At 42.8% G+C, this 17,219-nt stretch overlaps 1 protein-coding gene across 7 annotated transcripts in view; it reads left to right on the forward strand.

Annotated features, from left to right (window-relative positions):
• TBC1D1 (TBC1 domain family member 1) overlaps positions 1-17,219 on the forward strand; it is a 200,581-nt gene that overhangs the window by 59,754 nt on the left and 123,608 nt on the right. The window contains exon 1 of one of the 7 annotated variants that reach the window (XM_045550518.1): positions 6,545-6,637. The exons of the other annotated variants lie outside the window; for them this stretch is intronic. Within the exon in view, the coding sequence (XP_045406474.1) occupies positions 6,608-6,637 (30 nt within the window). The 5' untranslated portion in view covers positions 6,545-6,607. Of the gene's footprint in view, positions 1-6,544; positions 6,638-17,219 lie in introns of those variants that run through there. 7 annotated transcript variants of the gene reach the window in all.

The following is a 17,219-nucleotide window of genomic DNA, read 5'->3' on the forward strand; positions in this document are numbered from 1 at the left end:
AAAAAAATCTGAGTTTAAAGCTAAGATCCTATCTTGAGTTATAACACAGGGTGTGTATATCAAAATCTATTTACACTAAATTTTAACTGTGTTTTCTTTTATGAGCTTATTACCACTGGGTTTTTCCATGAATTTGAAACATGTATAGTTTAAGCAAAGAAGATTATTTGCTTAAACTTTATAGACTGGGCTAAAAATAGAAAAACACTGTTTCTATTTCTGGGCTGTCTTACAAGCTAAAAAATGGCTATGACTGCTATACTTACTAAGAAAAATACTGAGAAGTTATTTAAATAGCAGATTTTAGTAATTTTGCTGGTTTCGAAATGCCACAGCATTTTAATGAATTGATTGTTATTTTTAATGAAGAGATAAATTTGTGTCTTAAAGTAAATTTCTTTTTTTGCAAGGGTGTTGTGTGCGTAGAGAGAAAAGACATCCTGAAGCTGGTGTGGACTTTATTTTTGAGGGACTTTGTTACTGCTTTGTCCCTAGTTACAAGTTCAGTGGCTCCCTTTACACATTGCAGTCTTCTTAGTATTTCTGGTGGAGCTGCTTTTAGATAAATTTAGAGAAAGTGGCTAGAGCCACTGAAAATGTTCTTTTTTTCTTTTCTTTTCTTTTTTTTTTTTAAGAGAGACAGGCTGCCCAGGCTAGAGTGCGATGGCATCATCATGGCTCACTGCAGCCTTGAACTTGAACTCCTGGTCTCAAGGGATCCTCCTGCCTCAGCCTCCCAAGTAGCTGGGACTACAGGCATGTGCCACCATGCTCAGCTAATTTTTCTTATTTTTTTTAGAGATGGGGTCTCACTATGTTGGTCAGGCTGATCTTGAACTCATGGGTTCAAGTGATCCTCCTGCTTCGGCCTCCCAAAGAGCTGGGACTACAGGCATGAGCCAAAATGTTCTTATTAAATCTGCTTGCTGTTATTCTGGCTAACAAGAAACTACAATTTAATACACACAATCAAAACATAAATACCTTAATTTAAATGTTAATACGGATATATCTAAGTAGAATATTATTTATGTATCACCTGAACTTATGGAATTCCCCTAGATAAGTCCTCACCAAACTTGACCTTCTACTTTCCCCTCCACTTTCTTTCCTTCATGCACCAATTTATTAGGACTGTTTGCTCCAAAGCTGGTTTCAAATGCTGAGTCTTGCCACCCGAAGACTCCATTTTGAATCTGGCTTGGTCAGGTTGTGAGTGTGGGTGTGTACTTGAGAGAGACGCAGCAGCAGCGCTGTGCACAGGTGAGGGAGGAGGGGCTGGAGGAGCGGGGCGGGACAGGGGAGTAATAGTGTGGCGTGAGCAGGATCTGTGTCTGGGGAGGACTTTCTCAACTCTTAAAAGTATGGTGGGCTAGCGATGCTTGTGCACACCGAGTCTCTGCCCAGCTAGAATGATAGGAATTTACCAGAGAAACTTGGACCGTTCCCAGCTTGGCTTATAGAGCTAAAGTAACAAATGGAGCACAGTCTTGCTGCTAGACATAGCAACTCATAAAAAGGCAGAGGAAAATAGCGAGACACGTCCTGGAGGCCTACCATCCTGGATTTAGTTTTGGCTAACACACAAATCTCCACTTTGATCCTCTTTGTGTTGTCCTATTTTGTGTGTCTGTAAGGCCAGTTCTGAACTTGAGGCCTCAAGCCCAACGTTCTGTTTGACTTCTACATGTAACACATATACCTGTCATGACTCCAGTAGCAATTGCTACAGCTACAACTGCTACTGCCACCACCACTACATGTACAGCTGATATTTGCTGAGCACCTACTATATGCCAGGATTCAGGCTGAGTGTTTTATATGTATTGTTTTATTAATCCTAAAACGAGGCCTTTTAAGTATGGGTTCTTAATTACAAAGGCTCAGGGAATTAACTTACCTAAACTCATTCATGCATCATCACATAGAGGGATTTTACAAATTAAGATATAATTCACATAAAATGACATTTTGGTTTTTAGTATATTCACAAAGTTGTGCAGTCATCACCACTAATTCCAAAACATTTTCATCACCACCAAAAGGAACCCTATACCCATTAGCCATCTTTCCCCATTTTCTCTTCCCTCTGGTCCCTGATAACCACTAATCTACTTTCTGTTTCTAGGCATTTGCCTGTTCTGGACATTTCATATAAATGGAATCATAAGTTATGTGGTCTTTTGTGACTGGCTTATTTCAATTAGCATGTTTTCAAGATCCATCCATGTTGTGCATGTATTAGTACTTCATTACTTTTTATAGTCAAATAATATTCCCTTGTATGAATATACCACATTTTGTTTATCGAGTTGAGGGACATTTGAGCTGTTTCTACTTTTTAGCTATTGGGACTTATGCTGCTGTGAACACTTGTGGACAAATTTTTACATAGGCCTATGTTTTCAAGTCACACAGAGGGATTTTTAGTTTTGGATTTTCTGGATTTGATATTATCCCTAGGAAATATTTTATCTGGAAAAACCTTTTATGACTGTAAGGGATGACTGCATATCACCAAACTACCACTTACTAAAAGTCTCTCTCTACCATGTAATCTCTGATTTCTGTCCTGTCTCCTCGTGCTAATGAATATTCATATTTGTGAACTGAATAAATTACTGGTCAGTTGCCAAATGGTTCTGATTCCCTTGAAACCCAGTTGAATTTCCTTGTAGAGCTACTATTACAATGGCTCTATTTTTAACCAGGTCTATGCTGGGGAGGAACTAGCTGGCAGAGTGAGGTCATGCTTTGGCCTGCTTCCCCTCCTCCCTGCCCTCCACATGGGACTTGGTGGGGCAGCCTGTCTAGTATCTCCTCCTGAACTCTCAGGAGGTTTTGCTGTCCTTGCTTCTTGTTCCTCCTCAAAGGAAGAACGTGGCAGAAGAGCCAGGCAGGAGTGTCAGGGTTTGTTTCCGGGATATAGTCAGGCTTAGTGGAGAAGCAGCTCTTCCAGTTCCTGGGTTTCCTGCCTCTCTTTTCAAGTCCCCTGTTAATGTCTCAGGAAAGCTGAGATTGTGAGACATGAAACCATCCTTTTAAAGTTACTTAGAAAGACAACAGTCTTGGATTTTCTATAGGGATGCTGTCATGTTTAGATCTCTGCAGTTCTATTTGAATAGCCTATTGCTCTCCACAGAGCACCTATGTCTTTTTTTTAAAATAAAGGATCTAAAACTATGAGAGTGGTTCTCAATCCTGACTGACAATCAAAATCACCCATTAGGATACATATCCAAGTTTTAAGTAAACCCAGAGGTCAGCACCAATAATGACCTCTCTGGCTGAGTGCAGTTGGCTCACGTATTTTACTTGGCTAGGTGGCGATTTTTAATAATTGAACGAACATGCATTCTCCACGTTGCCACAGTTCCTTTATTCTTTATGGTCTCACACCTGGCCCTCTTCACACATTTATGTGACCTGCCTGCCCTTTGAGGTCTCTGAGAATTTGACCTTTGCCCCAAAGAAGCTAAATCATCTCCCTCCCTCCTGCAATTACAGGTGACTCTTGACAGACAGTCAGGACTGGGACCTCTCAGCAGTGTCTTTGAGCAATGACTGTCGTGTCTGCAGACGTCCTCAACTTTGGCTGCAATTACTGATGCCTGGGATCCATGCAGTCCCTCCGTGGGGGAATGGACACTTTCCTGGGGGAGGGATACATTTTTTAGATGGGAGGGAGAGTGGTATTTTAAGGAAAATGTGTTTTATTTGAGTGTAGCATCAGTTAGATTATCTGTTGTTAACAGTTTCCCTTTAATGAAACCCCAGATGATAACAGAGAATTTCTTTGCACAGTGTGACTGGCAAGCTACGTGTTGGCAGTGAATTAAAATAAGAGTTTCATGTATATTTCTTAAAATATTTTGTGTCAGAGCTCCACACATTACTATCTGTCCAGTCCACCCAGTACCAAGGCCACCACTTTCCCACGGGATGAGTGATTCTGCCCACTCCTGGATTAGGAAGGAAGACTTGGATTAGAAGGAGACCTCTGTGAGTGTAAAAGATACGTAAACTTTAGGCAAGTTCAAACCAGGACGTGGATGAGCCTCTATCCTGGATGTGTATATATGGGGATTGGATCCAGGTTTAAACAGTAAAGGCTTCATGTCCCTATTTCACCGGCCTGTACACTTTCTTTTTGTAACTGTTACATTGAGAATGTGGTCTGACTTTATTTTTTGCAAGAAATGAAATTTTTATTTTCCTAAATTTAATGTAACAACTTCTCCTTTTCCTTCTCCTCCTCCTTTCTTCTTCTTCTTCTTCTTCTTTTTTTTTTTTTTTAAGCATACTTACCTTCTGTGGCAGAAAATTTACCTGTTACAGGTAGTTCAGTTTTCCTTAGTCAATTCAGGGTTCTCCTCATCCTTTCCCAGAGTTGCTTCTGACTTCTGGGCATTTTGGCAGAGCTCAGTGTGGGAGCTGGATTGATGGAGGAGGATGATGTTTGTCACGGGTCCAGCTTGTCTTGGTCCTCAGCAGCCCAACCACTCACATCAAATCTATGTTGTTGTCCAGCCCTCTTTCTGGCTAAGCTAGTTCCCACCATCCCAGGAACACAGGAAAATTTTAGCTGCTTTCTCAAGGGCCTATTGGTCAGTACATTTTTATCAGTTTTTAAAGATCAATGTCAATGAATCTCATCTACTGCTGCTTCTCAAATTTGAATGAGCATACTCATCACCTGGAATCTTGGTAAAAGGAAGGTTCTGATTCAGTAGTGGTTTAGGGCAGGGCTTGAGATTCAGCATTTCTAACAAATTGCCAATTGATGCTGAGGCTTGCTGGTCCGTGGACCACACTTTGAGTAGTAAAGCCACAGGTGGTGTAGAGTCCACAGGTGTTCTCACTGTAATGGAGCGTTCAGCCTCCATCTCTTCTACGTGCTTGGGAAAGTGATGTGGTAATAGGGAAAGATTTGGCTAAAGGGCTGGCATTTCCCTTTTTCGCCTTAAGCAGAGAACATACTGCTTAGAGGAATGAGAGAGTAGCGCTTCCCTAAGATGCTCCTAAGGCCCTTTTCCATGGAAGCCTCTGTTAGAATAGTACCACTTTTGACTTTCCCCTTGCCTTTATGGTTCATCTTGCTCCTGCGCACCCTGCCTGGAAGGGCGGGGAAAGGTGGCATGGCCCCTGCAATGATCCTCCCCTTTCAATATTCATGCCCCTTGTGTGGGCGCCTCGTAAGTGTGGACTAGACTTGTTTCTTTGCTTCTAACGAACAGAGGAGAGCAGAAGTGTTGGGATGTCACTTCTGAGATTAATTTATGAAAAGACTGACTTCCTTTTTGGACTTGTGCTCTCTCTTGGATCACTTGCCTTGGAGGGATGCAACCTGACATTTTGTTAGCAGCCCGTGTGGAGAGGAGCAGCGAGAAACTGAGGCTCTGAGCCCAACAGCTGGCAAGGAACAGTCCTGGCCACTGCTGTGTCAGTGAGCTTGGAAGTGGACCCTTCGGTCCCAGACGGTCTCGGATGACTGCAGCCCCAGCTAACAGCTTGACTGAAACTAAGAGGGACCTTTAGCCAGAGGCACCCAGATAAAACACTCCTGGATTTCTGACCCCCAGAAGTTGTTTGTCGTTTTAAGCTTCTCAGTTTTGGGGCAATTTGTTATACAGCAATGGGATAACTAATACACTTATTAAACTCGGATGCCAGCTATTTAGGGAGCAACATTAAAATGTCCTGTTAGTCCTTAATAAAGATGATGCACAACTCGGAAAAGCAAAGCAAAATTCTTGGGCTGGGTTGGCCATTTGGCCTGAGGAGCTCAGTGTGGTTTGATCTGACACATACATTACACATCGGCTATTAGACCTTTGGACTTTTTTTTTCCAACGTGGAACTCAGGAGTGTCTGAGTGAAACTCGGTTTAACCTTTGTAGCCATAGGCTGCCCACCCTGTCGCATTATCTCGCCTCGGGAGAGGAGAAAACTGGCGAAATCCACATTTCCCAGGCTGCTGAACCTCCGCCGGCAGCAGCTGGAGGTCCTGGTCCTCTGCCTCATGTCTAGTCTCGATAGCGGAGTTTTCTGACTCCAGGAAATCCACTTTTGATGACATAAAGGTATCGGGGCAGGGAACACGGGAGCTTTGTTGGCGGCACGCGGAGCGCTGCGGGGCGGAGGTGGCCCCGGAAAGTCGGGCGGGCTTTGTGTTCGCGCCAACTCCGGGCTGGGCCGAACCCCAGAGAGAGGGAGATTTCTGAAAGTTGTGCGTCCCCCGAGGCCTGGAAAGCCGCGTCCCGGGGCTTCCGGGTTTCCCGCGCCGCCCGCGGCGTCCGGGAGCAGCGCGACCCCCGCGCGTCCCAACTTCCCGCCGCCAGCGGGCGCGGGGTGGGCGGGGCCGGCGCGCTCCCTCCCCTCCCCTCCCCCTCCCCCTCTCCCTTCCCTTCCCGGCCGGGCAGCCCGGCGGGCGCGACCTCTCCGGGCGGTGACGAGCGGGGTGGAGCCCGCCGCCGCCGCCGGTGCGGGGGGAGCGATGCCCCGGCTCCGCCGCACCCCGAGCCCGGCCCCGGCCGCCCGCGGGCCCACGGGCTGGCGGCGGGAGTGAGCGGGAGCCGGCGGGCGAGGAGCCGCCGCCCGGCCCGCGATGTCACCATTGTTCAGCTGGGTGGCCAAGGTAGGCGACGTCGGGGCGGCGTCGGGCCGGCGCCCGTTACGGGAGGGCCGCCCTGCGGAGCCCGCGGGGTGGTGGGCGCGGTCCTGGGGACTTGTGTAACCGTCGGGCCGGGCCTCGGCCGGGGGCGGCGGGAGGTGTCCCGCAGCCTGGGGACCGCGGCCGGCGCGGGCCCGGTCTTCTCCCGGGGACCTCTCATTCATTAGTCTTTCATCCGGGTGAGGAGAACCGGCAAGGTGGCGTCGTGCCCATTTCACAGGTGGGGAGACTGAGGCTTGACGGCGCGACCCAGGAGTCCGCGCCCTGCGGGCAGCTTCTTCGGCCCCCGCCGCCCCACGCCCCGTGCAGTCACCGCTGGGTGTTTCCCGGCGGCGGGACCGCGTGTGTCATCCTCCTCGATACAGATACAGATTTGCACTGGGTTGCCTGGGACAGGTCGCTGAGGATGCCAGGAGCCCGAGCTTGGTGCGCACGGAGGGTGTCTGTCTTTGGTTCCTAATCCCCTGGTTTCAAAGGGCACGTTCTGAGGTCTGAGTTTTAAATGTAAGTTTTAATCTCTGTTTCCATAAAGTTTTATTTTCAGGACATGATCGCTGTCAGAATAACTTGAATGTTACAAATCCAGGCCAGTTCCCCAAGAATGAAGGGATGGGGTGGATCTAGGGTTCCCAAGCATTTCGAGAACACAGTGATAGAGTTCTTTCCGTACTCCCGGGACCACCAGGTGTTTGAGTGTTTTGGATGACACAACCCTTGCAGCCTTTAAAGGCTGGCTGGTCATTAGAGCATCTTACTGCCACCCCAAGACTCACTCCCTTGCCGGCCCCTTAGCCGGGCTTGCTTCCTGTGTATGGCAGATTGGGTGACAACTTCATATTGAGAGAACCCGTTAGCCGTTCTGTGACCGTTTACAAATAATTAGGTGGTTTTTACAGCTCTAGTTGTGATGCAACGCTTTTAGAGTGTTATTTTCTAATTGCATTTTTATGAATACCTGTTTGTGAGCAGGAATGGCTTTGCCTATAATCTAAGTGATAAGAAAATGGAGACACAGGCCAGGCATGGTAGCTCACCCCTATATAATCCTAGCACTCTGGGAGGCCGAGGCAGGAGGATTCCTTGAGGCCAGGAGTTTGAGACCAGCCTGAGCAAGAGCAAGCCCCTGTCTCTACAAAAAATAGAAAAGTTATAGGTGCCTGTAGTACCTGCTACGTGGGAGGCTGAGGCAGGAGGATCGCTTGAGCCCAGAAGTTGGAGGTTGCTGTGAGCTAGGCTGACGCGGAGGCACTCTAGCCCGGGCAACAAAGGGAGACTCTGTCTCAAAAAAAAAAAAAAAAAAAAAAGGAGACACAGAAACTAGATAACACTAGTTATTAGATAGGCACTGGGTAATAACATTCCAACCCTGAATCGGGAACACAGCTGGTGGTGAAATGAGATGACTTTCAAAAAACTTTTGAGTCATTATAAAGTAGTTTTGGACTGAAGAAAAGTTGGTAATGACTACATTTTCTGGTTTGAAGTGATAGCTAATTTGCTTTTGTAAATAATGGTAAATTTTTAAAAATGTTATGTAGTCTAAAAAGTAATTCAGTGTATTGTATGATGATGTTTTACCTATCTTGAGTCTACTTTTATATTGTTATACTTTTGTAAGGCCAAAGGGGGAAAAAAAAAAAAAACCAAATTGAGACTAGAGTTTTATTCCAAAATCAACAAGCAAATTTTTAAAAAACTTACTGCTAGTACTGTTCTTAAGTTGTACTTACTTTTCCAGAACATATTTAGTAAGATGCTATTCACTATAGGAATGAAATGGACTTTTGTTTTCTTTGGTATGGGGGACAGTGAAAATACCAAACCAAAGCCTTGTTTCAGAAAACATTAACAACCTTTACGAGGATTGTCAGCCTTCACCAAGTGGCAATACTTTGGACAAATTCATATAAATGAACTGTATGTTGATAACTTGATTTAGATGCTGAATCTAATTCCAAAATTGTTATTTAAACTACAGGGCAACAACACCAAAAAACTATTAAATGTTTTAGGAACAAATTTGTCTATACCTGTCAGCATAATTTTTAAAAATGTGCTTAATTTATATTTCACTTCCAATTGGTGGTGTAGCCATTATTAATTATATCCTGAAATTGAATGATTTTTATAGACTGTGTTATTTTGTGAAAGATTTTAGAATAGGAAATTATTCTTTGAAAATTCATTTTTTGGAGTTACAGATTGTGAGTGACATTCTATGGAACTTACGCGGTTTATGGTGGCGGGTCATTAACATACTTTACACACTACAGGATGTTCTAAAGGCAGAAACGAAAGGCGTAGATGATGCATATGATATGCATAATCCCAAAGTTGTCATATTTAATTTTAGAATACCCCTTCAAGAACACACAAATCCACATGGACACACACCTCACACAAACATTTGCATATTTAGTTATTCGGCTGACTTTTCCATTTTGACAGTTGCAACTGCAGCTCAATACCTGGTAGGGAAGGAGAAGGGGAGCTGGTTGATTCAGATGGGTACCTGAGTATGAATTTGTTTTTCTTGGGTCATGCATTAATATTGAATGTATAGAGTGAGCAATTTGATGATTTAGAAATAAAGTCAAAACAGAAGAGTTTTGTTTGAAAGAGATTATCTGCTTAAAAGAAAGAAAAAAATAGGATGCAGTTTTTTTTTTTTTTTAATTGAATGTGATCTGGAACATTAGGGCAGGTGTGCAGTGCATCACATACTGGGCTGGGCTTTGTAGAAGTGTGATTTCTTGATTAGTTTTTCACTGGGGACACTTGATTTTTTTACATAGATTTGAAATAAAAATGGACATCTCAAGCTTTGTGATTTTCATTCTACACCCATAGATGTCCCCGACAACTGTGTATATCTGTTGATTGTTTCTATGCCTCCATGTATCTGTTAGTGAAAACTAACTGCAGCAGAACTGCCAGGTAACTTTCAGAATTTACTTGGATTTGCACCTGTCTGTAAAGATTGTGGCTAAGATTATTGCTGGTACCTCAAATTTGTGGATTTTAAATATATTTTTGTCAGTTTATCAGATAAAATAGAATATGGGACCTCAATATAGCCAAATTTCCTTTGTTTTAAATCCAAGTACAGTTTCATATTGTTTGTGCTGTGTATTAAGTTATTTTCCCGTGCTCATGTATTTAGTCAGCAGATATTTATTAGGTACCTTCTGTGTACAGGGCACTGTTTATGCCCTGGAGGAGTTAGTTCACTTTGCACAATAGATTTATCCTTACAGGGGTCCCCAACCTATGGTAAGTTGTATAATTATTTCATTATATATTACAATGTAATAATAATAGAAACAAAGTGCACAATAAATGTAATGTGCTTGAACCATCTCGAAACCATCTCCCCCCATCCGTGGAAAAATTGTCTTCCATGAAAATTGTCCCTGGTACCAAAAAGGTTGGGGACCACTGCTCTAAAAAGTGTACACACTAAATATTTGTAGGCTAAATATTTAAAAACGCATTAGGGAAGGAATTGTTTTGTAAAGTGGGTAACCGATCACTGGTTTACGTTTTATGTAAAACCGGTTTTTCCATATTTTGGCATTGCTTAAAACATAGGTTGATAGCCATCATTTATTCAATAAGTCATTTAACAAATGTGTTCAACACAGATATTTATGGAGCACCAACTGTATGCTAGGTACTGGGGATTCAGCAACGAACAGGCAGAACAGGTCCCTGTTTATATGGAATTCTAGAGGGGGAGACAGCAAAGCAGCAAGCAGATAGGTAAACAAGGTAATTTCAGATGTGGTCGTGCTAGCAGAGAAGTAAACAGGAGGTGAGGGTGGCATTTCATGTGAGTAGCAAGAGGGCACTAAACGTGCCCAGGCAGGCCACAGGGAGAAGGCAGGTGTGGCTGGAGGGCCCTGAACTAGGTGCAGAGAGGTGGGCCCTAAGTTGGGGTGGGGTAATGTGGGCCAGGCTGGTTCTGGCTCTGTAGGCTCACTATAGGGTTCGTGTTTGCTTTTAAGTACAGTTGGAAGCCATTAGGAAGCCATCAGAGGATGTGAAAGAGAGGAGTGATGTTGGCTGACTTACATTTTGGATGGAAGCAGAGGGACCACTTAGGAGGCTGCTGGGATTCAGGAGGGAGGCGATGGTGGTAGCTTGGACTTTGGTAATCAGGGAGGAACACCAGTGGGTACATCATTGTCATTTGTCTTCTGAAATGATGTGACCCAGGGGCTCTGCTGTCTTGTTTGAGAGTGGTACAAATGACCAAATAACTATTAAATAATTGCTTCTTTTTTTTTTTTTTTTTTGAGACAGAGTCTCACTCTGTTGCCCAGGCTAGAGTGAGTGCCGTGGCGTCAGCCTAGCTCACAGCAACCTCAAACTCCTGGGCTTAAGCGATCCTCCTGCCTCAGCCTCCTGAGTAGCTGGGACTACAGGCATGCAGCACCATGCCCGGCTAATTTTTTTCTCTATATATTTTTAGTTGGCCAGATCATTTCTTTCTATTTTTAGTAGAGACGGGGGTCTCGCTCTTGCTCAGGCTGGTCTCGAACTCCTGACCTCGAGCGATCCACCCACCTCGGCCTCCCAGAGTGCTAGGATTACAGGCGTGAGCCGCCGCGCCCAGCCAATAATTGCTTCTTATACGTTGAGTACAAGTGCTACTTGTCCTTTGATGAGCTGTTTCTAAGCACAACTTTCAGGCATAGTCCTGTCCTGACTCTGGGCTTACTTATTTAGCTTTGGGGTTTCCTGGAGACTGGACCAGTCCACCTTGGGTGCCTCTGGCCAGCTGGACGTGCCCTTCTGTTTACCAGCACACAGCACAGCAGCCTTCCTGTAAAGTGTGAATCTGACTACAGCAGGTATTTAGGCAACAATTCTTGCTTAAAGTCAGTCCAGTGTTGGTTTGTCCTTGAGGTGTGTCCTAGGTTAATGTGATGGATTATTTTTCTTAAAAATAAAATTTTTTTTCTATAGACTCCTATTACGTTTAACTAGTGGATGTTTGAGTTTAATATTATCTTAGTGAAATCATTCCTTGAGTTTGAAAAATTTGCTGCCTCTGCTAAGCAGAGCTGGTATAACCCCAACTAAGATTTCAGCAGAGTTCCTGTGGAGTGTTTTTGGTTTTTTTTTAATCTGGTAGTGGTAGCAGCCTGTGTTTGGGCTTGGGGAGCTCGAGTTGCTTAGAGTACGAGTAACTTGGGCACAGGTTGGTTTTACTGAGAGAGAATGAAGGAAAGCAGGGATAGAAATCCCACCTAATCCCCAGTAGAACACGGCCCAGAACAGATGTTATAGTAAGAAAAAAGCTAATTAAAATATGGTTTATTCCTTAGACAAATTTCCTGAATTGATCTTAGCCTACGTGTGTCTGTCTTGTTCTTCCATTTCTGACTATCAAAACCCTTGTCATCCTTTAGCTCTTTCTGAAATATCTCTGATTAATCATTCATTGATTGGATGAATGTCTAAGCGGGGCAGAGAATAGCAGGAAGGGCAGGGGGTGCCAGGCAGTTGGAGTAACGGTGCAAAGTCCTGGAGGCACATTGGAAGAACTGTATTCGGCCTTGGGAAGGCTGGAGGGAGATTTTGCTGTAGGGAGTAGCAGAGATGAGTAGGGGCCAGGATACTCATGGCATACACACCTTTTTGGAGGAGCTGGCATTTTCTCCTGGGGCAGTGAGGCCCCATTACGGACCAAAGGTGATCTTTCCCGAACTCTTATAGCTGCATATCCATCCTGTATGATGCCTTGTGTTGCAGCAATTTGAACATTTTATCTTCTCTTCTAGCCTGTAAGCTCCATGAAAACAAGGGCAGTGTTGTCACTTGGGCATCATGTTAAAATGTAGCTCTGGTTCAGTAGATCTGGGTAGAACCTAATGTTTTGCATTTCCAGCAAGCTGAGTCTCAGGTGATGCTAATCCTATTGGTCTTGAGACTATACTTTGAGTAGCGAGTTCTTGATATATGTATTTTCTGTTATGCCTATCATTGGACTGGATAGTTCATATTATTTAGAATAAATGTCATGATTTTAGATTAGTCACTTGTATCTTTTGGGAGGATAACAGTAGGATTCATGTCCCATGACATAAAACTTAAAAAACAATCAACAATGGTTTTGAAATTGAATGTCTGGGGAATAGGAGTGGAAGGAAAAATTTGCACTGCATACATACTCTTGCATCTTTTAAAAAATTTGAACTTTTTACGTATTAACTAGTTTAGCAAATTAAATAACACTTGAGCCTTTTTTTTTTCCAGTGTATTTAACTTTGCCCCAAATACCATTAGGATATTATAATAGACAGGAATCAGATTATTATTTGAAAAATAGACTCAAATTGTCTCCCTTTCTTCCTTTGCTTTTTTTTTTTTAATAGAGTTTATTTTTTAGAGCAGTTTTAGGTTCACAACAAAATTGAGTGGAAGGTACAGAGATATCCCATAACGTCCCCGCCCCTACACATGCACAGCCTCCTCCACATCAACATGCCCCACCAGAGTGGCACATTTGTTACAACCATGGTTGAAACAGTTTATGTTTGAAGATAGTCTTCATAATTCCTAAGCAGATTTTGACATTATTCAATTTTAAAATAGGATCTATTAAAAAAATTATAAGAGATACATACAGAACAAATATATGAAGTTTGTTTTAGAGATGAGAAAATGGGCTCAGCAAAGTTAACTTAGCCAAGTTAACTTGGCTACAGACACATCATATCACCCAAAGTCCACAGTTTACATCAGGGCTCTGTTGGTGGTGTACATTCTGTGGGTCTGGACAAATGTATAATGATGTGTATCCACCGTTATAATATCATACAGAGTAGTTTCACTGCTCTGTAAATCCTCTGTGCTCTGTTTATTCATCCCTCCCTCCCTTCTTCCCTCCTTTCCCTGAACCCTTGGCAACCTACTGATCTTTCTACTGTCTATAGTTTTGCTATACACAGCATAGACTCTAGAGAACCTCATATGGTTGGAACCATACAGTGTGTATGTCTATATATATATATAGCCTTTTAAGAGTGGCTGCTTTTACTTAATATATGCATTTAAATTTCCTCTTTGTCTTTTTTGTGGCTTGATATTGCATTTCTTTTTAGTGCTGAATAATATTCCATTATCTGGATGTACCACAGTTTATCCATTCACCTATAGAAGGACATCTTCATTGCTTCCAAGTTTTGGTAGTTATGAATAAAGCTACTACCAACATCTGTGTGTAGGTTTTTGTGTAGACCTATTTTCAACTCCTTTGAGTAGATACCAAGGTGTCCGACTGTTAGATTGTACGGTGAGAATATGTTTAGTTTTGTGAGGAACTGCCAACTGTTTTTCAAAGACCCTGTACCATTTTGCGTTCCTGCCAGCAATGAGTGTGAGTTCTTGTTGCTTCACATCCTCACCAGCATTTGATGTAGTGTTCTGGACTTTGGTTATTCTCATAGGTATGCAGTGGTATCTTATGGTTGCTGTAATTTACATTTCCCTAGGAACATATGGAGCCCCTGCCCTTTCTTTTGATTAACTTTTAAGGAGTAGAAATAATATATTAGTCCTTTTGAATTCTATTCTAATGCACAGTGATATTCAAGAATATCTATAAAACCTGTAGAAAAACAAAACTTTATTTGGTTGTATTTGTGAATTTAACTTAGGTATCTCTGATTTCCATTTTTTAATTTCTGTTTATGATTTTGTTATTGGAAGAGGGATGAACAAGCACTCTGTGCTGTTTTGTTACATTTATATGAAAGATGGGATAGAAAAAGAATTTTATTAATTTTCATGCACTTTGGTTCTTTTTCTGTGAATTAATTTTATATCTGTCTTGTTATAATGGGATTAGACTCACAGGCTCTGTTCACTTTGGTTGAACTTGGCTAAGTTAACTTTGCTGAGCCCATTTTCTCATCTCTAAAACAAACTTCATATATTTGTTCTGTATGTATCTCTTATAATTTTTTTAATAGATCCTATTTTAAAATTGAATAATGTCAAAATCTGCTTAGGAATTATGAAGACTATCTTCAAACATAAACTGTTTCAAGGTTGAAGGGGCAGTTTAAGCTCTGTGTTACACAGAGATGAGTAGGACATGGGCCCAGCCTTTGAGCAGCTTGCAGTCTAAGGGGGAGAGGGATGCCTGTAAAGATAATTTAGTTTTAATGTAATGAGGTAGAAACATGCACAGGGAATCGGGAATCACTCCGCCGGGATTTTGGAGGAGACTAGAAGATGGAGTCTGAGTGAAGTCTTTAAAAAAGGGTAATTGTAGGTCACTGATGTGGTAGATTATGAAAATAGAGTAGTTAGGAAATCATTAGTGAATAAATAAGTAAATAAATTAGTATGTAGTTTTTTAGCATGTTTCAGAATGATTCAAGGTTGGTTTCCAGCTCTGCCTTGTTTATGAGAGCAGTGATTTCTAACTTTGGAGAAGGCACATCACTTTAAACAAATTACCTGGATTCAGGGAGATTCGGAATTAAGAGGGACCCTTTGCTTTCATCTCAGCACTGCCTGGGGTCCTTGCTCACCTACCAGTAGTTGTGGCAGGGCAGTCGGTGGTCATTCTGGTATAATGTAATTCTGGCGTAACCAGAATGTACGTCTCGAACGTAATTCAATTTGCCCTTTTCCACATGAGGAAACTGACACCCAGAGCAATAAAGTAACTTCGTCTGGAAAAGATCACACAGCCAGTTTATGGCAGAACACAGCCAGTTTATGGCACAAGTTCTTGGACCTCTGTTTTTTGCATACCTTGTAATTGTTGGTCTGCTGACTTGTTTTTCCTTTGTCTTTAAAATGTTTTACTTAAATAAAAACTATGCATGTCTATCAAACATATTGTCTTTCAGAATATTTTTAAGCATTTGGTGCATTCTTGCAAATTTCAGGCACCTGCAGGGAAGTGGGCGAGGAAAGGAAGCCTGAGCAGCTGGGTTGGGGTGGGTGGAGATCCCTTCGCATGCAAAGGGGGTCATAAACGTCTCGGCAGCCCAGGAGGACCCAGAGCGGTTGGTTAACTGTGTGCAGGAAGAAAGCATAGCCTGAGAATTTGAAGTCGGTGGAAGTTCCCAGAATCTCGTGTGGCGACAGAGGGGTGGAGAACATGTGGCCTTCTGGATCCTTGAGTGGGGCCTTTTGACTGAATCCAAATTTTACAGAACAAATCCTTTTATTAAAAGGGGTACAACAGAGAAAGATGAAGCTTTTCTTGCCTCTTTTGGTGCTCAAAAAAGAACAATCTTGACATTAGAAGGCTGCAGGTTCCCCATCCAAAAAAGGGCATTTCATAGAAGGGAAAAGTACATTAGCATTACTATAGCCATGGAAGGGAAGACATGGTTGTTTTTGAGAACTTACTATGTGCCAGCCATTGTGTTGGGAGTAAAGTCCCATAATGTATTTAATTCTCAAAATAATTGTGGCAGTAGCAGTATTATACCTCCTCCTACTTTCTTTTGGAAAGGACTATGAAGAAACTGAAGTTTGGAGAGGTTAGGTAACTTGCTCTGCCTGTTCAGATTAAAGCTTGACTTGTCTGGCTCTAGATTCCCGTGTTATCTGTGGTACCTGTGCTGTCTCTGAGAGGGAATTACAACACCTGTGCAGGATGTGGAGCAAAGGTGGCAGAACTTAGAAAATACCTTGTTCCACCAAGAAACTGAACTTTTTTTTCCTCCCTTAGGTGAGAGGTATAAAATGTTCAACTAATCTGCCTTTAAAAATAGCTATACAGGAGGAGTGTTTGAGCCCAGGAGTTCGAGGCTGCAGGGAGCTGATTGTGCCACTGCACTCCAGCCTGGGCGACAGAGTGAGACCCTGTCTTTTAAAAAAAATACAGGTATGCAGTGTTGAAACTATATAAGAAGTGTAACAAATATTTTTGAAATCCCTGAATTTCATGATGGTCTTGGTTAGGGAGAGAAGAAAACAGGAAATAAGAGAAAAGTCATGTAGAAGATTGGGAGGAGATTAAGGGCAATTAAATGATAGAATGAAAGACATCAGTTTTGAGGTGACCACAGCCTGGTTTTTGTTTTCTTGTAGACTTGAGTTGTGGACATTAGAGTGTTATCACTTATTTTCTGATATTCTTTTCAAAGCACCATGGAACCATGTTTCATAGTTATTGAGCTTATCTGGAAAGTTCTTTTTATGGTAAGAGTCTATTCCTTTTGTGGTGGATGTTTTCTCAGTCTGTGATAGCGCACTAGACAGAAGTACAGGTGTGGGTTGGAGGCCCCGGGTCCCTCTGTGTTTGCCATTTAGCCTTGGCCAGGTGCCATGGGAGTGCTGATCAATGCCAACTGCCTGTCAGGTAGTCTTGTTTGGTGTCAGATGAGATGATGTAAGTGAATATAAACTGTCCAGCACTCTTTAGGATGAGCTTGTCTAAGGAATGCGGTATAGCTATATGTTTCCAAGAAATCTTTTGATCTTGGGTAAGTTACACATCCCTGGGCCTCAGTCCTTGATCTGTAAAGTGGGAGCATTGTGTTGAATGATTGATACACTTGTTCTCAAT

This window comes from Lemur catta, chromosome 4, assembly GCF_020740605.2.
Source record: "Lemur catta isolate mLemCat1 chromosome 4, mLemCat1.pri, whole genome shotgun sequence".
In the NCBI taxonomy this organism is placed as follows: domain Eukaryota; kingdom Metazoa; phylum Chordata; class Mammalia; order Primates; family Lemuridae; genus Lemur; species Lemur catta.